The sequence below is a fragment of the Thermobia domestica genome, chromosome 1 (genome assembly GCF_964235325.1).
Source record: "Thermobia domestica chromosome 1, izTheDome1.hap1.1, whole genome shotgun sequence".
NCBI lineage: Eukaryota > Metazoa > Arthropoda > Insecta > Zygentoma > Lepismatidae > Thermobia > Thermobia domestica.
In genome coordinates, this window is record NC_137454.1 from 58,497,094 (window position 1) to 58,524,881 (window position 27,788).

The following is a 27,788-nucleotide window of genomic DNA, read 5'->3' on the forward strand; positions in this document are numbered from 1 at the left end:
ACCAGCGAACTATATGTCATCAAAATCTGTGGTGCAAGCGTGCGGCGAAGGTGCTTGTTGTGGTTCTGATCTGTGAAAAGAAAGAAAATGCCGAGTCAGGACGTAGTAACCACGAAAGTAGTGGTCCATCCTTTAGTTTTACTTAGTGTTGTTGATCATTTTAATCGAATGGGAAAAATTGGAAATCAGAAACGAGTAGTTGGGGTTCTTCTTGGCAGTTGGAGAGCCAAGGGTGTGCTGGATGTCTCGAACAGTTTTGCTGGTGTGTTTTGAGTTCATTTCGTAATTGTGTGTTGAGTGATTTATTAATGGTGACAAGGAGTTGTTTGAGATGTTCTAAATCCGGTACAAAGGCACATTAAGCAGTGGCGTACTCAAAATTTCATCAAGGAAGAGTCACGCTCTCAATCTCATAATACATTTTTTTTTTTTTTTTTTTACCGTACAGATTGAGTGTGGGGACATTTATATAATAATGAAACTTTATTGATGGAATTAGTATTCTTTTGCCTACTATACTTTTTTTTATATATATATACATTTCGATACTCGACTTGAAACAGTTGAAGTTGAGGAGTGTCACCAGAAACAGTTGTTCCAAATTTACATTTCTTATACATTTCATTTCTTTCAAATTTACATTTCTTCGTTGTTTTTCAATTCCTTCTAGAGTATCATCTGTCTTCTTGGCATCTCCCTAGCAATTACCAGTGGGTATATAATATACTTGCAAACTCGTGCTGTAAACAATATTCCTCTACATACCTATATACGAGAAAATACGTAATATAACTGGTAACGTATACTGTATTAAAACAGCTTCTTTTAAGAAAAACATACATGAACCCTTTCCATTATTACAAACATAAAGCATGATTTTTATCAGGGCTAAGGATGTAAACCCGCGCGGGGCTGTGTCTAGATGGAGCAGGCGTGAAGTGACGGTTGATATGCGGAAAGTTAGTGCGAGATGTATACACCAATCTGTGCTTGGTGATTATTACAAACTAATTTTGCATCATAGTAGCGTAATAATAAACCACAATTTTTAGCGCAGAATAGGGCCAGTATTTTCAGGTTTAAAAACGTGAACATTTTGTTATTTGTCGGGGAATTCATTGTCACTATCTTGCAAAGTGTTTCTTAAGAGTGCAAATTCCTCGGTGCACATTCACTTTAGGAGAACTTTATACCGTTTTCTGTGTAAATACTGTGTGAGGAAATATATCAAAAACTATAGTGTAAAAACACGAAGTAACCTTTATTAGGTGGTCACTAAAATGCACGAATACTATGTAATCGAGTCAGAGCAAGAGGGTCCAAATGGTAGCGAAGGGTGCCTCCGTAGGAAGCAGGCGCGTCAGGGATGATCTGTATTTGCGTAAACGAACATAGTATTCGTTCTAACACTAAAAACACTAAGTTCTGGTGATTTACTTGCTTTCTCGGCCCATTCACTGTGATTAGTAACCTTTACGTTCTGGTAGAGAACTTAAGTTCTCTGATAACCTTCCATGTGCGTACTTTTTTATTTTCACACCATCAATACCATATTCATATTAAACACATTACTGTTTCTCCATTTCTTTATTTCTATGGTCGTCCTGCATTTATCAATATTTTTGTTGTAATTTCAATAATTCGTGCCTCTTCATGTAACGGAATAGCTCCTGTTTTTCACCGCCTACGTTGTTATAAAACTGAAAATTGAAATGTCGCATCAGTCACATAAAACTGCCATCTTTCAACTAATTGCCTCTTTGCACTCTAATGTCTTACGTAAGCAGACCTCCACTTAAAGTAGTGCCAACAAGCGGATCTTTTAACATGTCAAAATAACACATTAATCTTGTTTCGTTTCTATGAATTTCACGAAAATTAGCCGATTCCCTCTTTTCTTTCTTTTAAATTTTAAGTATTTTTCATATTTCTGAACCTCCTCTCCGGTATTAAACCCAACAGATTTCATCTCTATATGTTTATATATTTTAATATTTTGTATTTTCATAACGTATCTATTTTAAAAATGTGTGTATAATATCTTGCTCAATGGAGTTAAAATCCCTTGTGTAGGCAATTGATTCAAGTTACCAATTTCTCATATGGTTTAAATCAGACACAGCGTGTTCTGAAAGTACATTCATTTGTGATTTATCAAATAAAATTATAATAATATTATTCGTGTTGATATAATTTATACTTTATGCAGGGCGTAAAATTTCAAAGTCAGACGCACTCGCCAATCCAAAAATGATTGTCGCCAGTATCTCACATACAAATTATGAGAGGTCTCCCCTTTCGCTACGGTCTTTGGTTTGACAAAGAAAGAGATTACATCAGGGCATAACATTTCAAAATCAGACATTTTGATTCAGTATAATCAATTTTGAATTAAATAATTCATATATATATATATATATATATATATATATATATATATATATATATATATATATATATATATATATGTTAAAATCACGTTTGTGTAACGCTCTCTCTCTGCACTGAAATGCTAGTTATCGATTGCAGTTTTCGGATCAAAGTCCTTAAGTGAAGGGCCATTGATGGAAATTGTCAGCAAATCATCCAGTGTCAGTCTTCAGTGAAATCCTATAGGTAGTTTTAACTCTGTTGAAACTGGTGGGGCCTCTCTCACATGAAGCAGTACTCGCAGGTAAGACTGCACAAAATGTGGCAATTGGAAGCAAATTTGGGAATCTCGTAATGAAGTTTTCAATTGAGGGTGGAAAAGGACTGGCGAATTACAATTGTTGTGAAGACTTCACTTTACATGTCCATTGTGAAGACTTCACATTCCGTGTTTTCTCTCACTCAGTGACAATTATTTTCGTACGAAACAGAAACTGCGCAACTCTGTGAATTTAGGTAGAAGCTATTTCTACTGAACGCTTGTCGCAGCTCTAAATTTCTAGTCGCCAATGGCGTCCTGGCAAGGAAAAATTTTGCGTCCGGCGTTATGTACAGAGATTGAATGAGACCAAATTACAGTGTCAGATGTACTAATTCAGAATAATATTAACCATTAGAGCATAGTATAGTTTTCTAATTTATTTTTATTATTTACGGATATGCATATAATTGTATTTTTTTTTTCTTTCTTGGCAGTTCCTTTCGACGAAGATGACAAAGACAAGTCTGTTTGGTTTCTTGATCATGACTATTTAGAGAATATGTTTGGAATGTTCAAAAAAGTAAATGGTAAGATTTTATGTCTTAGCAGTGTACTAGATAAGATATACTATAAATCTAAACACATTGAATGATCAGAATACCTAAAAATATGAGTAATTTTTAGATAATATTAATTGAATTCTTTTAGTTGAACGTCCTACAGTTATGCCTTTAGGCTAAAGAGATACATGATTAATGAAAGAAAGTGATTGTGATTTTTTTTTCGTCCTCCACCGGAACGACGTTCACTAAAGGTGCACGCAGACACGGGGAAAGCTCAGTTAAATCTTGAAGTACAGTGTCATGCAAAGAAGTTTAAGTTAATCTTGTTTCGAGTGCACAGTAAGAATAGTCTGTCAAATTAAAAAAAATAAAAAATGCCTTTTTCTTTTACTTTCCTTACTTTAAATAATTCCCTAGGTGTTCTGAACTATTATTATCATCTTAGCTCATGCTCTAATAGTGGTGTGTAGAATGAGAATATACATGCCAACTGATATGCCTTGGAAATTACGTGTTACCTAATTGCCTGTTTTCCTGTTATATGCAATTATTCTATCGCGAAGTTTACTCGTAATACTTTAGATACGTATCTTATGGTAAGAGTTGCATTCATGGGTGTAGATTCACTTTACGGGCACTTTCCCTTACGGGTATAAATAGACATCCGGACGTATGCCATTAAAAAAAAAAAAAAAAAAAAAAAAAAAAAAAGTGGTAGGTGACCACTAAAAGCGAGAATGCTATCTAACGTAGTCAGGACAGGAGCGCAGCATAGGAGTACGTCAGCGACGAAGGGTATGCACATAAAGGAGGATAGTGGAAAAAAAAGAAAGAAAAAAAACCACTTGTAAACATAAAATACATTGTAACAAAAGAAACACTGATCAAAGCTTAAACACACACTGTATTTTAAACTATAATGTGTAACGGTTTCGGATATCTAATATATCCAATCCAATCCAAAGCCATGGATAATGTTGTTATAAAAAACATGTTTCCTACATCATGCAGAACTACTCCACCGGTAGAAGGGCTACGGTGGCTCATGGTAGAACGTTCTCCTCTGGTTCTTGGGGTCCCTGGTTCGATCCCAACTCGTGCCAAGTGCTCTTTGTGGTGGACAAGCACCGTGTGCATGGGTTTCCACGAGGTTCTCCCGTTTCCTCCCACTTTCTTCATTTCACCATTTCATTCATTCTTTCATCATCACCGTCTCCTTTAGCGTAGCGGGCGTAATCCTGAGACGTAAAACTCAAAAGATTTCACTTTTTTTCACCGGTAGAAATTGGTACGTTGCACGGTCGTCTTTGATATGCACTCATTCATTTTAATTGTAGTATAGCCGTTGAAATAGCTTCACACTTGTAACGTTGCATTTGTAAACATAAAATACTGATTTCTTACATTGTGAAAAAATTCCTCCGAGAGTGGAATTGAATATCATATGGGACCACGGTGGCTCAGTGGTAGAGCGTTCATATCTGGTGATGGGGTCCTTGGTTCGATCCCAGCTCGCGCCAAGTGAACTTGGTGGACAAACTTTGTGTGTGGGGGGCTTTCTCGAGTTCTCCCACTTTCTTCATTTCACCCATTTCTCATTGTTAACCGTCTCCTTTAGCCTAGCCGTATAACCCTGGGACGTAATACTTAAGTATCCTACCCAATCCTCTTTCATATACAATCACTAATTTTAATCGTAAAATAACAATTTTACGGACGGACGGAACATGTCGCTCCTGATAAAGTCCGTTTTAAGCCGATGTCCAGAGTAGTTTCTCTGCCTCTTCTCAATTACATCTAAAATTGTTCTTTTCTTCCCTACTATTCCTAACACTTTCTCACTCATTTTCAGCTTGACCAGCTAATTTTGTCCATTCTTCTCCACGCCCACATTTCGAAAACTTCCAGTCGTTTTTCGTCTCTTTTACGGTATGTCCATGTTTCTACTTCATAGAATACAGTGCTGCGCACGAAACCCTATAGGAGTCTTTTCCTTAACTCATTATTTAAGGACCTACGTAACGGACTTCTCTTCCTCCTAAATGCTTCTTTCACCATTCCTATTCTTGACTTTATTTCACGTTCGCACTTCATGTCGTTCTTTATAATACTACGCAGGTATCGAAAACACGGCACCTGTTCTGTTTCATCCCCTCCTATTTGTACTGCCTGAGTATGGCAGTCGTATAGGACGGCTATGTCCGTTTGTCTATCGGAAAGTATCAGAGCCAAACTGATAAAAGATATGAAATGAAATTAAATCTGTCAGATTACGTCCCACAGTTATGCCGTGTTGATTAAAGGAGAAGGTGATAATGAGAATGGAAGAAAGTGGGAGGCAACAGGGAGCCCTGAGAAAACACGCATAGCTGTTTGAGCTTAGTTTGCGCGAACTGGAATCGAATCAGGGACCCCACGTACCATATGTGAACACTACATCTCAGCCACTGCGGCTCCCTGGTATGTTAAATGAAGATGCAACGTTGGCTGTTTCAAAGGTTGTCCCAGTAGGCTCTCACCATACCGACCATACTACATTGTTAGGAGACTGGTTTGAAGTTCTACGCCTTCACACAATGATGTGCACCTTCACCGTTTCATTTTTGTGAACTTTCGATCCGAACACCCTGCTGAACTGATATCGGTAAATTTTTCATTTAATATTGGGCATCTTAAGTGTGCGGAGTGCAGACAGCTAGTGCGATTGAAAATAAAATGATAATTTTAGATTGAAAATCCCCTATTTTCAACAACTTCCCCATCTTTATATTCTTTTCGTATCTTTTACTCATAACGGAGTTGGCTTTTGGCCCCCAAACTTCTGATACACCCGGTATATTTTATTTTATATATTTTCTATAATACACTGTATAGGGCTATATTATCTTTACTGGTCTTTAACATTTCCATTCATTCTTTCATAATTCTTGTATGCAAAATGCTTTGCTAGCCTTCGCAAACTATTCTTCGAAGATAGGAGGTTGCGTAAATACAGGGGGTGGTCCGTTTCATTCGGAATAAATTATTATTTACCTATGATACTCCAGCCCGCTACGATCAGTATCATATGGGCCATTGTACAACATCTCAGATTCCATTAAAGTAAACTTTGTTGCAACTGTGCCAGGAGTATCTTGTTCCACTCCTGCTTGCAGACTTTCAGAGGTGTTGAAAAGCAATGTTTGAGAAGCCAAAAGTGCAGTAATCCATGGGACTAGCATCTTGGATTCTTAACGGGAATATCCTCGAACGTAATAGCATGGATATCGGTTACAGTTTCTATGCCTTGGTAGAAGGCCAGCATTGTTTTGGCCATACGACTTGAAGCTTTGTCGTGATCCAGTTTCACACGATGGGTGCTCTCGCCATATAATGCTGGTATTTTGTCTGTGTAAAATAAGAATAAGGCATGTTTTTGGCTATAAACAGTATTGCCTTTTTTGATTGATATACACTGTCAATCTTTTTCATGAGTACCTTTCTCGTTGATGGCCTGAATTTTCCTACGATCACTTGGATAGATTAATGCTTCATCCATGGTTACAACAAATTTCGAATGGTCACCAATGAGGTGGTACTCGTGCTGCCTTCTGACCTTGCTCTTTTGCTCCACAATACATTGTAGTGTTGAGAAAATGCATACAAGCTGGTCTTGTAGACACTTTGCAGTTTCAATTTTCATGATGGATTCCCGATTCACTGTAGATTGGGGAACATGTAATCGTTTGGCCATAACATACTGGTGATGGTATCTCGCAGGCCACCATATCGCAGATCTGGTTTAGTACAGGTCTTGTGACTTCCACTGACACTTTCTTTGAATGCAATTTCGTTGGGGACGTGATTGTGGGGGAGGTTGCTGTGCGTAACATTTAATTATAACAGTGTGGTCCTCCCATAAGTCCATTGTTCTGACACTGTTCTCCTGTAGGAAAAAAGTTTGCATGGGATAGAGCCAAGACGTTCTCATTTTAGAAGCTACATTTTTTTCCTGCGGAAATGAGCGGTCCCGGGTTCGATTCCCGGTGGTGGTACTCGGTCGAAAAAGTGTTAAAAGCTTTTTCAGACCAGCCATCCTTAAATGAGGTTTTCCTGTTTTTTTAATTTTTTTATTCACACCAGACACGGTATCTAACATATAGGTAAATGTCAGAGTGGTATCTAACATATAGGTTCCAGGCCACTTCCTTCCTTCCCTTTCCCCGGAGAGTGTGCTCGCCGAGGGACGTCATCTCTCAAACGTGACGGGCTAACATGGCCGTAGATGCCGAAAGCCCACAAATCTAAAATCCTAATCCTTTTCTGCGGAATTTGGCCAAGTGTAATACACTCACTCTTCTGCATAATATCTGAGGGACTGATCCATCTGTACGTACAGTTTTGTTTTTATGTGAGGCCTGGTATAACAAGTGCCATATTCTGCAAATTATTCCGTTGGAAACGGATCAACTTTTGTTTTTTGTGGTATTGATCCTGGATTCTAAATAGAGATGCAAGGACTCGAAATAAAAGAAAAGAGCTGTTTGAACAGGATTCCTACTGGTCAGGAAAATCAGGGAAAAAGACTAGAAATCAGGCAAAGTCAGGGAAATTTTATAAAATGTATCTTTTGTAATATTAATTGTACACCAATTTCAGCTTAGCTAACCATTAATGATCACAGTATGGAACATTGCTCAGATTTTTATGGGTGGTAAGTGGAATGTACGTATGAGCAATTTATTATTTGTTTCTATAGAATAAATTTTCTCATATATAAATATTCACCGCTATTTACTCCTTATTTATATGTCTACGTCATCCGATACCTATCATGAAAGTCTGGGAATTTCCTGCCAAAGGTCAGGGAAAATGATTTCTCCAGATCAGTAGGAACCCTGTTTTTAAAAAAAGAAAGAAAGACGAAGTTTTTCTTACGGCTTTCTTGCCTGGAAAATTTTGGGCTTTTACAGAATTTCTAGTTTAATGAAACAATACCAGTACGTTCCATAATTTATTTCCCATTACAACACGAGAAAGCATTTAATTACTGCATTCTGGAGAAAGAAAAATATGAAAAGTTCAATAATAAAGGATAAATAATCATTCAGTAGGAATAAAGGCAAATCGGTGTACGCCGTGATTTTTTGATCAGGTCGGTTCGATCAGATTCTTTGTAGAACCGTTAGATAATATTGTTTTAGTGACAGTTTGATAATATTTGCAATAACTGTTCTGAAAAAGTAGTGTTCGACTTAGTGGAGCAAAGTTATCATTTAGAATTTATGCATAAGCTATATTTTTAATTTAAACTTCAGCTTTTGTGGAGCTAAAGACAGGTTTTATGTAGGAGTTTACGCAAAACAAATATATCTATTTAAGTATGTAACATGCATTGATGGCGTTGAAATTCGAGCGGGAGAAGGTTAGAAACGCCATACCCAAATTTCCTATTTCAAAAATATTGACACGATATAAAGAATAGATTCTCGAAATTATAGAAAACACGTTATGTGACAATGGACTTTTAATACCGTTAAACTAATATCATACCTGAAGTGACTATTTATGGCTTTAATGTTGTAAACTGAACTTGTATTAGATTCTAATAAAATATCTTAGGTTCACACTAAATTGTTTCCTAAGGTGTAAATGAAATTCTATCTAATCAAATGTGTGTTTGTTTCTATTTCCTGATTTATGATACTTTTTCGTCTGTCCGTGTGAATTTAGGGAAACAACATTACCGTCTGTTCATGCATAACTTACACTTAATGGCCACCAATGAAATACCAGTTAAAAAACCAATAAAGGAGTTAGCTCCAGACTGAACATAGGATGTTGTAAAGGCACTTTTGTAATTGTAGAATCCACTACAGGAAAACAAAATGATACTTGAATAAGAATATCATTAAAAAGTCAAAAACCTAAAGTTTCTGTTTTTTTTTGTTTTTGTTTTTGTTTTTTTAAGTAAAGTGCGATTTTTTACGAAAAAAAACTCACAAAAAAGCCGGTTTTTTTCATCTCTAACTCTAAATAAAATATTTTCTAGTTCAGTGTGAAATACAAATTTTCAAAATGTCTGAAAAAAATTTCTGAAGTCCGTTCTAAATTTAGTTGACTGATTTGTATTTATGTACGTCCGTTGTCAAAACGGCGAGGCTTATAGAACGAGTCCTGCAATTTAAAGTTGGAAATTGATATTCCCACTGGGAGTCGAATCCGAGACCTCGTTCTCCACAGCCACACGCTAATCTGTAGATCAAAGAGGAGGGCATTCTAAATTTATATTGGAGTATATATGTGTAGTAATTTTAATTTTAATTTAACAAATGAAATATTTAATATATTGTGTTTATTTCTACCATAGCTCGTGAGAAGATTGTAGGTTGGTACCACACTGGACCTAAACTCCATCAGAATGACGTAGCTATTAATGAATTGATTCGACGATACTGCAGTAACTCTGTCCTTGTTATCATTGATGCCAAACCCAAGGATCTTGGTCTACCAACAGAAGCATATAGAGCAGTTGAAGAAGTTCATGACGTAAGTGTTTCAGTATTCGGCATTAATAATATGATATACTAATATTGTCATCATCATGCCGTGTACTTTTTAAATGTTATTGGTTGTCGTGAGTGATGGGTTATTTTACTGCTAGTTTTATATGTAGAGTACAGGGCTGTTATAAAGTCCTTGCTATAAAACAAATGTTTATAATCTTTTTAAAAATAATATTGCAGTGAAATACATTTTAAGTTGTGCGATGATCCGTAAGTTTTTGATTCGCAATACTATCACAATGATGAGGTTGGCAACGCTGGTGCCAATAGGTTATAAAAATGGCGAGGGTACAAGGGAAAGTACAGTGTTGTGTGATATTGTGCAGAACTGAAATCAGGTGTGTTGATGTAGCGATACTTCAGACGCGTGTACAAAAAAAGTACTTTTGATGTTAGGGGTATAAAGAGTTGGCACAGCAAGTTTGTGGCTACCGGGAGTATTTGTGATATGTAGAGAAGTGGTCGACCGCCAGTGAGCCCAAACACGGCGCGAAGGGTTGACGACAGCCTGGAGAGAAGTCCCAAGAAAATAGATTCTGGAGTTGGGAATCTCTCAGTCAACAACACGCAAGATAATGCGTAAATCTTTGAAAGCCAAATCGTACAAGATTAAATTTGTGCATGAACTGTCAGAAGATGATCAAGACACGAGGCTGGAGTTCTGTGAATTGATGCTGAAAGGAGTTGGATGATGACAGGGAGCTTCTGCAGTTACTCATGTTCTCAGATGAGGCAACTTTCCATATTTCAGGAAGGATAAACAGACACAACTGTCTTGTTTCGGGAACTGAAAACCCCCATGAATATGAAACGCACGAAGGAGACAACTGGAAAGTGTACGTATGGTGTGCCGTATCATAGGTCTGTTTTTCTTCAACGAAAACACTGACAGGGGACACATATCTTCAAATGCTTACAAATTTTTTGATGCCCGAATTGGTTAGGTTGGAAAGCAAGAATCACTTTCAGTACCAGCAAGACTGAGTCCCCCCCCTCCCCATATTCTGTATAAGTCGTCAGTGACTACCTTGATCGTTAGCTACCTGGCAATTGGATTGGGCGCAGAGGCCCCAGCCCTTGGCCCCCCAGGTTTCACGATTTGGCACCCTGTGTTTTTTGGTTATGGGGTCACATTTTAAAACACAGGTGTATGCGGAAAAACCAAAGGACTTGCAGGGCCTAGAAAGCTAAGATTAGTGAAGTGATCAATTACATTAGTGAAATGACTGCCAGACGGAATAGCATTCACGGATATCACTGAGGTTGCAACGTTGTATGGATGTCAACGGAACCTAGCTGGAGGTGTGACGATGATGACGGCGGTGTTATCTATGGATGATGATGCAAAATGTAAGTACCAATAAAGATCTTAACATTTATTTCACTGCAGTATTATTATTTTAAAAAAGTTGTAATCATTTGTTTTATAGCAAGAACTTTATAAGAGCCCTGTATTTTATGCATATTAAGGCACTTCGCTAATTTCGACTCTCACTTTTCTTTTTTTTTTTAAAAAAATTAGTAAATAATTTAAAGATAATAAAAATTATCAAAAATGTCGAGAGAGAGCTAGATAGTATCTACAAAATGATATTAACGGGATGATCTACCTTTTCTCGGCACAATAATTTTTATATTGGACCTTATGGGAAGAACATGGCTACCGAATTTCCTCAGTTTCTAAGGAACTAGGTATCTCTAATGGGAAAGAAAAATTTTGCAGCATTCTACAGAAGTTTATTAACGGGTTGAAATACTTAAATTGTATATTTGTCTGCTAGTTTAGCAGAAATAAATTATTAAAAAATAAATAAATTAGTTTCTTTTTATACAAATTATAATATGTCTAACTTTGGAACTAATTATGGTAGAAAGATCAACTTTTTTTGTTTTATTCCTTGAGAAGAAACGACTCTAATAGTTTTAATCACAACCATATCTGATACCCCAATTAAAAAATAGTATTTTAATATAAGTATTAAAGTCCATCTGTCAAGAAGTTTGACGAGGGTAAAGCATCCGCGCCCACCCTTTTCTTTTGTTTTCGTCCCGAGAGATATGATCAAAGTTCCGAACAATTTTTACAGCTGTAGTGGAGAAATGAAGTTATTTAGGACATTATTATTTTGTTTATTTCTAACGACAACTAAAAAGTTTATGTACATTGTGCAAAATTATTTTGACTTGCAAAAGAATCTTTTGTAATGAAATTTAACGAGTTAGTTCTTGTGTGATGTGATGAGACTTCAATTGAAGGGTAAGGGGAAAAAAGAAGGAATGTCACAAAACTGAATTTTCGAGAAAAATGCTATTTAATATTGAAAACCGCGTAAGAAGAATAGGGTTAGTTATATCTTTTGCCCCTTTTTACATGGACATTTTTACATCTACGTATGCATGGCATATACAGTCAAATAGTACCAAAAGTCACAAACAGATAGGACAGAGCACCCGAAAAAGCACATACATGGACATTCCTTGTTTTTTTTCCCTTACCCTTCAATTGAGACTTCCTCACCTCGCTCCCCTGTATCACTTAATTTGACATTTTAAAGAAAATATTTTTCATTACTGTTTGTTTTTATGTCATCTCAGGAAATATTTCTAGTTCTGCCTCAGAAAATATGTTGCATGTAAAGAAAGGATGAATATTTTCGAGAGTACATTAGTAAATCAAAGAGTTAAAAAAAAAAAAAAAAAAAAAAAAAAAAAAAAAAAAAACTTTTGGCACAGGGCAAGAGACAGCTTTCCTTGAAAAATTGAAACGGCTGTCGTTTGTACTTTTTTCTGGATCATGCTGGCGTTCACATTGAAGTAAGGCAATTTTGAACCAAATTTGGTTTCATTTCTGACGTTTTTTCGTGTGTGTGTGTGTGTGTGTGTCATACGTATTGGGACAGTTTTGAATGAAGAGTGCGGGACACATTTTAAGCAAGGTTTAAATTGGTTAAATCGGTATCTATAAGATGAACTGAATCAAAATTAGCGACCGGAATGCTATTTGGTCTATTTATTGAGATTTGAGGGTCTCCTTCAGACCGAGTCCAGAACATTAACTTCAGGCAGTTTCCGGGCAAACCAAACTAAAAATCGAATTCTAATAATTCAGACTTGATAGCATATTGTTTTCAACCACATTGAGTGATATATATTAGCAATTAGTTCTCTACCGTAAAAAGTAGCCCTCTGAAGCGGACCACCATAATTATCCTTGGGCTCATATTATTGTTTGTTCAAACCTTCCCTACCCTTGTTTAAATCTACCTCCCAAGGGAGTATATTTGAACGATATCCCTTATGGGCTTACGTCTCATCGAAAATTTAAAAAAGTTCTCCATCCTGTGGTCACATTGGTATATCATATTCAGCACATTGATGCACTTGTATAAGAAAATTTACTGAGTTTGAAGGAGAAAATAAGAATTTCGGGAAATTTATTGTTCAAATGCCCTCTGCCCTCTACTCTAAATGTATTACTTATGGTATGTGGCCATAGGGTAGCTAGAAGTTATGCCATTCAACTTACATAAGGACCACTATAGTTGCATGCCTCCCAGGCTTGATAAACTAAAATAAACATTGATTATGGACTAACACTCTTTTAGCATGAAACGATTCAGTTGTAGGAATTAAGAAATTTTGAGAGGTTCAAACGGCGTCTTTTCAAATTTTCAATTTGGTCATTCAGGTTAACGAACTCATCCAAGATCATTGTACAAATCAGTTTGTGTACCAAGTTGGTTTCTTTCCATTGAAATCAAGGCAGTTAGCTCGTTCACAAGAAAAAAATCATATTTGATATATGGGGGCGTGAGTGCACAAGGAATTCAAATCCCACATTTTTATTTTATTTTTTATACAAATGTCATGAAAAAGCATTGAAATATGTCCCTTTTTAATACGAAGATAGTGCAAACTCTCTGCCGGTGGTTAACCCAGCCGGTGATGTAGGGGGAAAAGCGGCCGAATACTACGCGGCACTGAGTAAGTTGAGTGTGGGTTCAAATCCCGCTTATGCCGATCATCCTGGCTGAGGTTTTCCTCAGTTTCACCAGACGAATGCCGGGATGGTACCTTCTCTAAAACGGCCAGGACCACGACCACTTCCTTTTCAAATCTAGCTTTCCCTAAAGGGCCGATGTGACCTCGAAATTGGAGGCCCGACCCCTCCCTAGTGTCCTTCTCGTTCACAAATAAATAAGAAGTAAATAAATTGAATCCCTTGTACACTGAAGGCCCCATGTTAATATTTATCAAACATCTGATTTTCAACTCTTTAGGATAAATCGAGACTAACTGACAGTGCGTAGTCTTAGCGGGGTGAGCGCGGAAAACGAAAAAGTCAAAGAAAACAGGGCTTTGCTCCCTTGTCCCCATATAACATTGCACAGTATGGACACCGTTCCAAATGGGTCTTACAGGAGCTATCATGGCAACATTTTTGTATAAGACAATTGGTGTGTGTCGTCTGCATGATTGTCTGGGGACAAAAAAAGGCAAACATGTTTTCAATAAATAAATAAATAAATAAAAGAAAACGTGCATTTTTCAATTCCCATATCCTCGTCCTAAGAAGGGGCTTAGCGCAACGAGCCTAAACTTTAAATGCTTTGAAAGTTTGTTCTTTTTTGCGTATCCTGCTTCTTGTTTCAACTCCCTAGGACAGTGATGATTTCAGGGGGGATTCTGAGGGGAAATTCTCCTAAGAGCTACGAAATTCACCCTCGGGTGCTTGAGATCTTCGTAGAAATTTCTGTGGAGCACGCAATTTTTAGTCACTTTCCCCCCTGTGCGTGGTGCCTCCGGAGGAAATGATCTGAAATTAACACTGCTATAGGATAATTGGAGATTGGCTTACAGTGCTTAGTCTTAGCGAAGTAAGCACGAGAAACCAGAAATATCACAAAAAACAGGGCTTTTGCTCCGCTGTTCCTTCGTGAAAATGCACGGTTTACACACAATACAGGTTGGATCTAACAGGGCTATTTAGAGAACGTCTTATAGAGCATTTGGTGTGCAGTGTTGTCTGCGGACAAGGAGGCAAAACCGTGTTTTTCATTAAAAAATGGAGTATTTTAAATTTCCCTCGCCCCCTCAGGAGACACTTCTTCAATGAGACCGTATCCTGCCTCTTTCTCCCATTCTCTAGGCTCTAGGCCAATTAGGACTGACAGGCATTTGAATAAGTCCATTACTTGGTTGCCTAGTAATTAGCCATCATATTGGCTGCCATATTGGCTGCCAATGTTCTCTCATGTTACCATATAAAATATGTCTTGTCGTGATGAAAGCTACCAGAAAAAGTAGGTTTCGTTTATTCCTAAGGAAGTACGCTACATCCTAGAGTAATGCGTGCATATACGCATTTGATACTTTGTACAGTTAATCGTTAGACAACAGTGTTGCCAGGTTGTAAGGTTTCTAAGTGGCAATAAACAATGCCATATTTAAATTCATCGGCCTCAGAAACCTATAGTTTGACACCAAAATTATCTTTCTAAGTACCTTGGTTCACGATCTCTCTTTATATATATATATATATATATATATATATATATATACAGTGAAACCTCTACTAACGGACACCTCTATAAAGCGGACACCTCCCTTAACGGACATATTTTGTAATCCCCAAACGTTGGAATAGGAAAAAACATATTGGCAAACCTCTCTAAAGCGGACAGTCTCTAGTACGGACACGGACAGCCTTTTCTGCCTTTTATAGGTATTATTTACCTCCGTATTATGGACACTTTCTCTAGAAATAAGTCGAAAAGTGTAGTAAAAATACATTTTTAGTAATTCATACATGTGTCACCAAGGAAGCATTGCGACAATATTTTGCCCCCTCAACTGTCTGTTCAGCAACCCAGACGAAGCGTCTCTGTTTAACAACACTCTTATGTCCTTTGCTTGCATCCCACTCCCACCCAAGCTGTTTTAAACACAAAAGTGATTGACAATTGCCCGCCGTTAGGGATGACACATTATGCTACTGTCCCGTTGGAGTCTCTAACCAACCAGAAGACAAGTTTAGTAATTTTTGCACTCAGGTATGTATATTGTCTCAAAAAGGACACTTCAGGACTGCAATTACCCCACAAATTAAAGCGCCATACTGAAAACGAAGGAAGTACTGATAAGTATAAAGTGCAGAGAACTATAACATGTTATTTCCATGTTGTGCCTCGAACATAGAGTATTGGATGACAGAGGATAATGCATGTGATATTCGTAAATACGTGATTCATGCAAAAATATTTTTTCTAATTGTATATTTACCTTCCTCACTAATTTACATAACGAAATACTGTGAAACCTCTTGAAGGGACACCTCTCTATAGCGGACAATTTTTGATTCCCCACGGTTTCACTGTATATATATATATATATATATATATATATATATATATATATATATATATAGAGAGAGAGAGAGAGAGAGAGAGAGAGAGAGATTTACGTAGGGCGGCGGCCATATTGGAAAATGACGGCTACCAGGAAAACACCTCAAATTTGAAATATATTCCCAAGACATTATTTTAAAAAGAACTTAGGGGACATTTTTTTTTACGGACACCTATATATGGGGGTCAGGACTTTACATTGTCGGAATCCTGTGGGGGCACCCCTATGCCCCCCTTCTCTTCGCCACTACTGTATGCTATAATATTTGTCCGGAAGGGAAAAAAAATCCCAAAATAACAGCGTTTTCTGATATATACTGTTCTTCCCGCGCACTCTAGAATGCATCTTGATGAACTTCCAGAGGTAACGGGGAAAAGAGGATACTTCACACCACATCGTCCAGTCTCTTAGTATGGAAACATTGAGGGAGACAAACTCTATAAAGCTAACAGTATTTGGCAGCTGACAGGTAATCTCAGAAACTGGTCGAGAACCTGTTTCATTCAGACATCCACCCCCTTCCCCTCCATTTCACCAACCCCCGCCCTTTCCGCGGCCAAGCTTAGAGTGGGGCGTGACTTACCCTCGTCAAACTTCTTGACAGGTGGACTTTAATACTTATATTAAAATACTATTTTTTAATTGGCGTATCAGATATGGTTGTGATTAAAACTATTAGAGTCGTTTCTTCTCAAGGAATAAAACAAAAAAAAGTTGATCTTTCTACCATAATTGGTTCCAAAGTTAGACATATTATAATTTGTATAAAAAGAAACTAATTTATTTATTTTTTAATAATTTATTTCTGCTAAACTAGCAGACAAATATACAATTTAAGTATTTCAACCCGTTAATAAACTTCCGTAGAATGCTGCAAATTTTTTCTTTCTCATTAGAGATACCTAGTTCCTTAGAAACTGAGGAAATTCGGTAGCCATGTTCTCCCCATAAGGTCCAATATAAAAATTATTGTGCCGAGAAAAGGTAGATCATCCCGTTAAGTATTCCCAACCATTTTCTTATGGACCTGAAATTTGAGTGTACATCATATTTGTTGAGTACCATAATTTGTACAGTATTCTGATCAAAGCATATATTAGCTAATAAATAATAGCGTTACAGTTTCGGCAAATTAACTTTGCCTTCATCAGACACATTTTGGACTACGTAGGTTCTACTACAGAACCCTGTTGTGATTGGACAATCCTGCTTCCTTAAAACCGAGCATCTTGTGACGACTGTGATTTCATATGTACTAATGAAATCACAATTTCAATCCTCGGCCTTAATCATAGCCCTTAATTCATTCGACAGCGATATATACAAGCAGAAAATAAGGCACACTTACAAAAATGGTAGATTAATTATCAAAGTTACATCATATGTATCAAATTAATTTCTGTTTTTATGTTCTTGTGGAGCCCTTTAATGCGTTTTATCCTCTGTGATTTTTAAATCTTCTTTATCTTCATTCTGATGGGTATAGGTATGTATGTGGATTATATAGACGGAAAGTGCATGGTTTATGGTCGGAATGAAATAGAGGTAAGAGTTAACATTTTCTTTAGTTCGGAAGGTAAATTTTCCTATCTCTATCAACTTACCTCATAACAGCATTCACCCACAAAGTCGCAGTAGTGGCTGAAAATCTGCTCAATATAAGTTCGTCTATCGAATTTAGTACGAATATTAGTAAGTTATTAAACAGTCTAGTATGGTTGAATTATGTAATTACGTTATTAAATATCATGAGAACTAAATGTTGATCCTTTGTTTAAAAAAAAAAAAAAAAAAAAAAAAAAAAAAAAAAAAAGCACAGTTATTGCAGTCTGAGAAAGTTTATTTGACCTACTTTCACATACTTGAATCGACCTACTTTTATATCGCAGACTAGCTGTTCACACGGGGAGGGTAGATTTATGGGAAAAACTATTTGAACCCCTTCCGTCTTAGGATACACATTTCAATGAAAATGTTATGATAAAACTCATAGAACACTTCATTTTTGAGATAAATTTAGAACCTTCTTTCTCTCCCCCCCCCCCCCAATTTAGAGTACACTCTTGAAAGTTATATGATAAAAATCTATCTGGGGTAGATACTGTGTTCCAAAATTTATTTCAAAAGGTTCAGCTATTTCCCTATCACAAGCAACGCAAACAACACCAAAGGATCACAAACAACAAAGTAGTTCTCAATGTGGCGAGAAAATATAGAAAATGACCCCTTTCTCCCATAAAACGGGTATTTTCAAAACTACTTGGGTACGTGTCCCGTTACTTTTAATGAGGAGTTTATAGACCAAGTTTCATCTTCATAATTTGGTGGACTCGTGATATTTTTTTATTGCATATTGATCTTCATACCCCCCTCTCCGTATAAGATACACATGTTGATTAAAGTGACATGATAAATAAATAAAAAAAAAAAAAAAAAACAGTTCGGGGTAAATGTAAACTCTATTCAAAAATTCATTTTTAACGGTTCAGCCGTTTCCCCGTGATTCGATCCCATTTTCTCATTTTTATACATTATATGACAATGCATTTCCACAGATGACTAATCGTGTTGCACACAGGGAATCTTACAATACTATGCTAGTTATAACCCAATATATAGAGAACTAATTGTTTCCAAGACCATGGAATCAATTTCAACATTCGTGTGCATAAATGTTCTCAACGCACGTAAGGGGAGGGGGGGGGCACGGTGGCTCGGTGGTAGAGTGCTTACCTCTGGTACATGGGGTTCCTGGTTCGATTCCCGACCAAGTAAGTTTGTGTCCGTGGGTTTTCTCAGGGTGCTCCCGTTTCCTCCCACTTTCTCATTCCACAATTCTTCCACCATTCACTTGCTTTCATCATCGTCTCCCGTAGTCTAAAGGGCATAATCGTGGGAACATTAAACTGAAAGATTTCATTTCATTTCATTTTTCAATGCACGTTATTCGATAAACGTGAGCTTTCTCGAATATCAACAGAATTAGGAAAACATTATCTTTCTTTGTGCATGCTAGTTTGCTGTATGGATGACATGTCATGATAACATATTGAACCATCGTAAAGGATGGTTTGGTTACATATTTGTAGATGGGTATGGTTTCTGGAACACCTTGTTGAAGCTTCTTTTAGTATTTTTGTTAATTGCGTTTTTCTTTTAACGTTATGTTTATTGCGCTTTGTTACTCTGTTTGACGTAAGATAAGTTGAATTTTCATAAACTTCATATGTGAGTTACGCTAATAGACTGTGGTTGGAACTGTAAAGGGTTGATACTATTGATGCTGAATGTACGTATGGAAAAAAAAAAAAAGAAAGACCACTCATCTTTCTTTGAAAAATGGTGCTACTACCCTGAAAAAGAATCAAGCAAAGGCACATCTTCTTTTCCTATTTTGAATAGGGTATAAATGTTAGATATAATATGAGTGGATTTGTGTTAAAACAATGACACGTTCTTTTGCGAAATATATAACTGAGTTTCCATTGTTTCGAATAGGATGGAACCCCAACCTCAAAGACATTTGAGCATGTTCCAAGTGAAATAGGAGCTGAAGAAGCCGAAGAGGTGGGCGTAGAGCATTTGCTTCGTGATATTAAAGACACTACCGTCGGAACCTTGTCCCAGCGAATCACAAACCAACTTCTTGGGTTAAAAGGACTTCATTCACAACTCCAGGAAATCAAGAATTATTTGGAACAGGTAAGAAACGTAACTAACGTTTGCTGAAATACATATTCTTTTTGATTATTCATTTTTAGGAGTAGGGAAGTGTAATTAGTTTTTGGTACATATATAATACGAATATCAGGTATTCGGGTTATATACAGTATTATCTGTTCTTTGTTTCTTTCCAAAATAAAATTAAATTAAGTAGTTAGTGTAAAGAACGGAAAGGGAAAAGCTTAGCATGAGAGAAGTTGTTTGCTCTTGACAAAGGCCGTATTATAGAAATCAAATTCTTGCGCCTTGACTGCATTCCAGTAGTACGTTGTACTACTGAACTAGTATTTCATTTATGTAGGTACTCTGTATATTGTTTATAATTCAAAAGGAAAAATTTTCTTCATTTCAAAGTATAGATTCTTTTCTTTTTAATTCAAGATCAGTATGACACTTGTGGTTGTATCAGTTGTACTTGGTATTAGATTTTGTAGGAAGATGATGGTTTGAAATGATGCTGGATCGTTGACTTTCACGTAGTTTCTTTTCTTATTCCACGTTGAGTAGACATTCCATACTGTTCTAAAGTGATACAGTTTACACGTATAAAAACAGTTCAAACATATGTACATTCATTTATGTACAGGTTTATATAGATCGTTGCATGGTATTATTGTAAGGTTTACTTAAAGAAAACCATTCATATTCCATAATATTTGTACGAAAACAAAGCAACAACAAAGGAAAAATAAAAAATAAAATATTTTCCACAAATCAAACCGAGGGAGTACTTAAGGAAAAACATTTTCAATTCTTACCATATGCGCATATTATTACACATTTACTCATGTTTCAAATATAGCAATTTGATAAGAAGCTCCATCAACAAATCTCAGTAGAACACGCATGGGGTGTCATGTCTGGTCTAATTGACCTGGCCGTAGGTTTTTTGTCAGTTGATGAAGCACAAGCATAACTCTTCGCTTAAGTCAAAAACTTATTCTGATACAATTCTCATAAATCCATAAATCCAATTTGGCTCCTTTTCCTACCCGGAACCCAAATTGGTCTCCCTCCAACCCATCTTATTTTCCACCCTCCTCTTCAGTATGGGCGCAATAGTCTTTCTAGTGTGGGGAATAAGGCTAATAGTCTTGTGATCACTACATTTCTTTGGCTGCGTTTTCTTAGGTAATGCAACACTGTAACATCTGGAAGATCTTTTGACCATTCTCCTGTCAGATAGATTTTGTTAAGAAGTAAATACAGTCTTCCCATTATCTCTTAAGCAAATCCGCTGGTATATCATCTCTAATGTTCTTCTTCCTCCGCGTGTCTTTGATGGCTTGTACTACTTCACTTTTCAATATACTGGATCCTTTTTCTTCTTCATCCACCTCTTCCTTTGCTTCGATTACATCATCTCGGGGGCGGTTTTTCTGGTGACTACATGACCCGATTTCAAACGTGTGTATACTTTTCTTAGCTTTCCCTCCCACTTCTTGTGCTTTCTGATACATCAAATCATATCTTTCGCGCCATTGAAGTTCCATTATTTTTTCATACATCTTTTCCATGTACTTCTCTCTGGCTTTGTCTATTTCTGGTCACAATTCATTATTAAGCCATATGTATTCATTAATTACCGTGGTTTTTGTCCTGCGTTCCTCCATTTTTTTGAGCGTCACTTCAGTTAGCCTCGTTTTCTCTGTGCTCTTTTCATCTTATCAGTGGTATTGTTGAGTATGTCTAGCAGAATCTGCTTAACTTTTTCCCAGCTATTTTCTGCGCTGCCTACCACATTGTAAATTGCACAGAATTTTTCATCAATCTCTTCTTTCCAATAATTGTCCATAACTTTTAGTCATTCTAAATTCTATTTTCGATTGCTCTTCTCATTTTTCTTGATTGACTTTAATCAGGTGTGCACTTCCGATACTAGGAGATTGTGGTCCGAAACAATGTCCACTCCTGGTGTTGTCTTCGCATCCCGTTCATTATTCCTGAAACCATTCTTGACAACAGTGTAATCGATTCGGTAGCGTTTCTTGTCTCCCGGACTTTCCTATGTGTACAGCTCGATTTTTCTATTCTTAAAGCACTTATTGGTTCTCACCATATCATGTTGACCACAAAGTCGATAAGCATCTGGCTCCGTGAATTTCCTCTGCCTATTCCAAATGACCCCACCGCTTCACAACTCCTTCCCCACTACGCTATTGAAGTTTTTCATTACTGTGGTATTGATCTTAGCTCTTCCCTCTGATGCAGTGTCACTAATCTTGTCATATGTTACTACTTCATCGTCGTCATGGGTAGTTGGTTGGCATATACACTTGTATTGTCACAAAACTTGTAAATACAGAGACTGGTCCGTTTTCTTCCGAGCAAACTAAAATTGTTGCTTACATAAGGTATTCCATTCCGCGATCATGGAGCACGTGATATTCCTTCCCGGTGTGATGAAATGAGCTATTTGAGAAATCAAAAAGGGCGGTAATACATGATAGTACCACATGGACACTTAACGAGAATATCCTTGTATGGATTAGCATGAATATTAGTTACAGCTGTCATGTGTCGGTAGAAGGCCAGCGATGTTTTGGTCGTGGTGCAGTTCCATACGATGAGTGTCGTCGCTATACAATGTTGATATTTCGTTTGTCTGAACTGGGAATAGTACATGTTCTCAGTCTTTCTCATGAGTACGTCTGTATTGATAGCTCGAATATTTCGACAGTCACGTAAATAGCTCTATGCTTCGTCCATTGTTAGAATAAATCTCCAGTGGTGGTCATCTGGATGGCGCTCATACAGGCTCATTCGTTTCACAATATGCTGTGGTGGAAATGCATGGATGCTGGTCTGGGGGATATTTTGGAGCTTCTGTTTGTGATAGATTGCACGATTCACTTTGATTGGGCCACATCTAATCGTTTGGCCATAACACGCTGTGCTGTTGGATTCTCAGAGGGCGCTCTATCTTGGATCTTCTTTAGTACAAGTTTCGTGAATTTTTCCAGAGACACTCTTTGAATGCCATTTCGTTGATGATGTGGAATATGGAAGCTCTTTGTATAACATTTAACTATAACGAAACTCATGAGAATATCCCGAGGAAATGCACCATTAGAGTCAGTGTAGAAAAAAGAGAACTTGAAGAGGTCCAGAATTACAAGTATCTGGGAAGTATTTTGACAAGAGACACCTACTGTCAAAGAGAATTGCCATAGCGAAAGAAGCATTCAACAAGAAAAGATCACTATTAACTAGTAAGGTCAATATTGGCTTAGGAAGAAGGTGGTCAAATACTATATCTGGAGCATAGGACTGTATGGTTCAGAGACTTGGACATTACGGAAGTTAGAAAAGAAATATTTAGAGAGCTTCGAAATGTGGTATTGGAGGAAGATGGAGATAAAATGGACAGAGACAGCAACAAACAAAGATGTTTTAAAACGGATAGGAGTGAAGAGGACATTTCTAGCCAGCATCCTTCGTAGGAAGGCCAATTGGTTTGGACACATCTTGCAAAGAAATTGTCTTCTTCATACCGCCATAGAAGGAAAGATGGAAGGAAAGTGAGGAGTCGGAAGATGAAGAACGCAACTGATCGACGATTTGAGAAACAGAAGAAAATATTGGGAGTTAAAAGAGGAAGCTAAGGATCGAAAAACGTGGAAGAAACGTTTCCAGGCCTTAAGTAAAATATATATATATATATATCTCCAGGACCTGCCGAAAGGCAGAGTACGTAATAAAAATAATAATTATTATTATAACGCTGACTGTGGCATGTCCTGATACTAAGGTATTGTTCTGACACTTCTACTATCCGCAAAAAGGTGAAGTTTGCATGTGTGAAAGACCCATGACGTACGCTTCTTAAAAGCGAATTTTTGGCGGAATTTTACCTACTACAACACCTTCACTCTGCTACTCAACAGCTGGGAGACTGATACACGTGTGCGTACAGTTTTGTTGCTCTCTGATACCTAGGTTGACAGGTGATGTCGGAAAATTATTCTGATAGAAACGGATCAGGCTGTGTATAAAACGCATATACCTTAAGCTGTAAAATGAATACATTCTTTCTGTAATTGTTCTTATTTCTTTTGTTGTAGGTGGTGCAAGGAACCCTACCAATTAATCATCAAATTGTGTACCAGTTACAAGATATTTTCAACCTGTTACCTGATATGACCCACAAAGACTTCAAAAGCTCAATTTATGTGAAGACAAACGACCAAATGCTCGTGGTGTACCTGGCCGCGCTTATTCGGTCGGTTATCGCGTTGCATAATCTGATTAACAATAAGCTTACGAATCGAGACGCCGAGAAGAAAGAAGGTAAAAAAGATGAGAAGGATACCAAAGAGAAGGACAAGGATAAGAAAGAGGCAAATAAGGATGACAAGAAAGATAAAGAGGAATCGAAAGAAGAGAAGAAGAAATGAGAGTTGTGAAATTAATCTCTTAATTTAATATGAACTTGTTTTCTTTGAAATCTTAACAGAGCCGCACTCTTTAACAATTACTGTTAACAAATAGGTGCGTAGTACTTCAGCGTGTTGAGTTCTGTAATTCATAAATAAATTTAATCTTGAGGTAACCGTCTTGAATCCAAATTGTAATAACTCACAAGGAAAAGACTTGTGTATATTTTTTTTAAAAAAAAAGTCTCAAGAGTACAATTTTTATTAAGTCCTGTTGCTATTGGCATGGAGTGTGGATATATAAAATGGTTCGGAGTGGTAGTCATTTAAAGGTGTAAATAAATGAAGATTTTTGTTGCAGTTTTGTTATTGTTATTGCTTCCAGAAATTCGAAATTAACCTAATTATATGAAGTGAATGAATCTTATTGCAACATTTTTTTTCCTGACTTTTGATAAATAAACACATTTAGAGAAGTTGTCAGTTTTTTGCTATACGATGTGATTAATTTCTATGCCTTTGAATTTATGCTAGAGAATTCCTGTTCCCAATGGCATGGCATTATTACCCTTTCTTTAAAAAATCGTATCAGTGAAGTATACTAACACAGAATAGTATTTGTTGTTTTCATTCGTGTTTCAAGACTATCCTACACAGTCAGTCGCTTAGTTTCCTTGAGGGATTACGTAATTTCTTTTTGAACCATTGTTTGGAATAACATTTCTATTTGAGCTATAATGGGCGTATGAGAGGATGGTCAAATTAACAAAATATTGGCTACTTGCCAATGAATTTTCTCTTGGGGAGCCTAAATATTCTTCATACGTTTCGGAACGCCAAACTGGTTCCGTCTTCAGTGGCAACGTAGCAAGGATAAAAAGGATAGGAGATAAAAAATGTAAAACAAGGGATACATGCCATTAAATAAATGTAATGTGAAGAATGGATACTGAAATGTCAGAGTAGAGCACAGCGTAAAGAATGAGCTAGTCGAAGGAGGCACAGTGTCTATGTTACGTTACTATTGCCAGATTCAAAATAAGTATCAAAGGTAGGTAACCAGATTCTATCGATGTTGCCAATATCCAGATTCAAAGACGGCTTATATTTATGAATAAAGAATGATTCTTTGATTTCTTTATGCTTCTACCAGAACTTGGGGGGAAGGAGCAATGCCCCCTTGGCCCTCGTCTTGTTAGGGCCACTGATCAGTAGCGATTCGTGGTCTGTAGAAGCACCGGTTGCAATATCAAAGGTATGTAGGTACGCGCAAGTGCTCCCCTCCCCCCAGCGTTCTTGAGTCTTATATATATATATATATATTCAGGAAATATGAAGAGGAAAGTCTTTTTAAGCCCTATTTCTATATTCATTGATTAAAGTATGTTCTCTAATATTGATTTAATATACAGTGTAGCCCAAAAGTGGGTACACAGTCCTGTATATTTTATATATGTAGGTCTGTATACCCTCTTTTGGGCCACTGTATAAGCTATTTCTTTTTTTCTGAAACAAACACTATCAAGGTACATTTATATATATATATACAAAACTTAAATATTCATGTTATTGCACAAGAGATAAATCGACTCATATAGCCTCGCTGCTGACAGGGACGTTAACCTCAAAATCAAATCAAGAGATAAATCGAATATATAGCAGGTTGTGTAAGCTATTAATGATGGCGTAACCCAAAAAGAAGAAAGAAAAAACTCATATAGGGGCTATTCATACACGCAGTTAAACAAAATTATTTAATTAAATATACTATACGTTATTTAAAATAGAAGGTCTTTCTTCGTTTATTTTCGAGCTTAAGATTTTTCTACGACTTCATTGAAATTTGCAATGCTGCTCGCCAAGTCTTTCTGAATAGAAAGCATCGCTACCGCAAATATTTTCCGATTTATTTTCTTTAGGATATATAGAAGCACCTTACCATTTTGTTACTATTTCTTTGTATGAATATAAGGGACAAAAAGTCAATTTTCAGTAACCACGTATTTTTGTCTGCTGTTCTATAAAGAAGCATGAAATCTAAGATTTTTTTCCTTCGAAGAAGAAAAGAAAAATAGTTTAACATTCCAGCAAATTAGGTTAAAGAAGACAGTTATTATTGAAAGTGAATAATTTTGAGATTAATTTTTTACGAAAATCACAGAGCAGGTATTAGACTAGTGGTAGGACTTTTTCTCCTTCGGGACATAATTTACTAAATATTAATATTTGGAATGACTTGTCAGTTTTCAATCAGTAGGAATTAACCATGAATTCGAAATCACTGAATTTGATGCGGAAAATACCCTGAATAAAGGCATCTCTCTTTTGGGAGTGGTAGGAGTATATTTCAAAGTTGGAAAAAAATCGAACTGCGATTGCAAGCACTAGATATTTCTGTAATTATCAATGTCCGTTTGATTTGATTTGGTTTACCATTCATTCTGTAGATCGTATTACATGTATGTTTGACTATTGAATCTTCCTTATTTCAGTTCTTAACTGTAACGATGTTTTAAATTGGAGGAATTTTCTGAAAACAAAATTAAGCAACCTCTTAAGCACAAAAAGAATATGTATACTTCTGTGCATAGTAAGATTATTATTCTTTCAGTATCACAAATTCTTTCCTAGATCTAAATTACTTGGGATACCTGGTTCGATCCCAGGTCGCGTCAAGTGGGTTTTATGTTGACGAACACCGTGTACGTATTTTTTCTCGGAGTTGCCCTGTTTCCTCCAACTTTCTTCATTCCAACATCTCATTCATTCTCATCATCTCCTTTAGTATATGGCAATAAAAAATATTGATATATTAATTACAAATTGCTTAACAGGGTGGAGTGGAAAGAAATATCATAAATATTAAGTCCCGTTGACTGCATTTATACTTCAGTTTTTCATTCGACATACTTCCTGGTGTTCCATGTTGGAAACTCGTGATTTCATGGCTGGTAATATTACAATACCGAAAAAAGGAAAACATCTTGCTTGAAACAGAACCGATACTGGACAGTTCTGGAGTCAGTAAACATTCTTAAAAACTGCACCAATATGAGCACAAAATTAAAATACGGAATTATTTTGTATTTTGATAATTCCTGTTTTATCATAATGAATATTTAGGACTACAAACGCCGCAGGATTTTTCCCCACCCGCAAGTGGGGGGGGGGGAAGGGAAAATACCGATACAAAGCAAAGTATCAAATAAACACACTTTGATGTAATTTTCTTCATGTAATCAGGGGTAAACGTGGATCTGAAAAGGTAAGGGGACGCAAAACGTCACCCCGTCCCCTGTGTCTGTCTTTGCCCATTGTAATTTTTTAAGAAGTAGAGGGATGAGATAGATATTTTTTTGGGAGTGGGTGGACGACGTATCCCGCGTTCCCCCTGCATGTAATACAATAATTATTGACGCATATTTCATAATAATATTAACTGTAGTAAATATATTAATTACTGTAGTGAGTGAGAAAGAAATGTTTGATGTTGTATTTCGAAGAGCCGAACGTTTTTGGAAAATCCAGCGGGCCATTAGGT

General features: G+C 36.7%; 1 protein-coding gene across 1 annotated transcript; it reads left to right on the top strand.

The window, feature by feature from the left end:
• Positions 1-24,475, top strand: Rpn8 (regulatory particle non-ATPase 8). Its single transcript, XM_081757384.1, has 5 exons — positions 1-262; positions 3,127-3,219; positions 9,545-9,723; positions 19,647-19,850; positions 23,936-24,475. Exons 1-5 carry the CDS (start codon positions 88-90, stop codon positions 24,266-24,268), a joined length of 984 nt encoding a protein of 327 aa, XP_081613510.1. The 5' UTR covers positions 1-87; the 3' UTR covers positions 24,269-24,475.
• Positions 24,476-27,788: the final 3,313 nt, after the last annotated feature.

Bases quoted from the DNA above. Each gene is read 5' to 3' on its own strand.
- Rpn8 (XM_081757384.1), top strand. From the start codon at position 88: ATGCCGAGTCAGGACGTAGTAACCACGAAAGTAGTGGTCCATCCTTTA. The intron at 3,220-9,544 runs GTAAGATTTTAT...TTTCTACCATAG, and splicing joins AATGTTCAAAAAAGTAAATG to CTCGTGAGAAGATTGTAGGT. The intron at 19,851-23,935 runs GTAAGAAACGTA...CTTTTGTTGTAG, and splicing joins TCAAGAATTATTTGGAACAG to GTGGTGCAAGGAACCCTACC.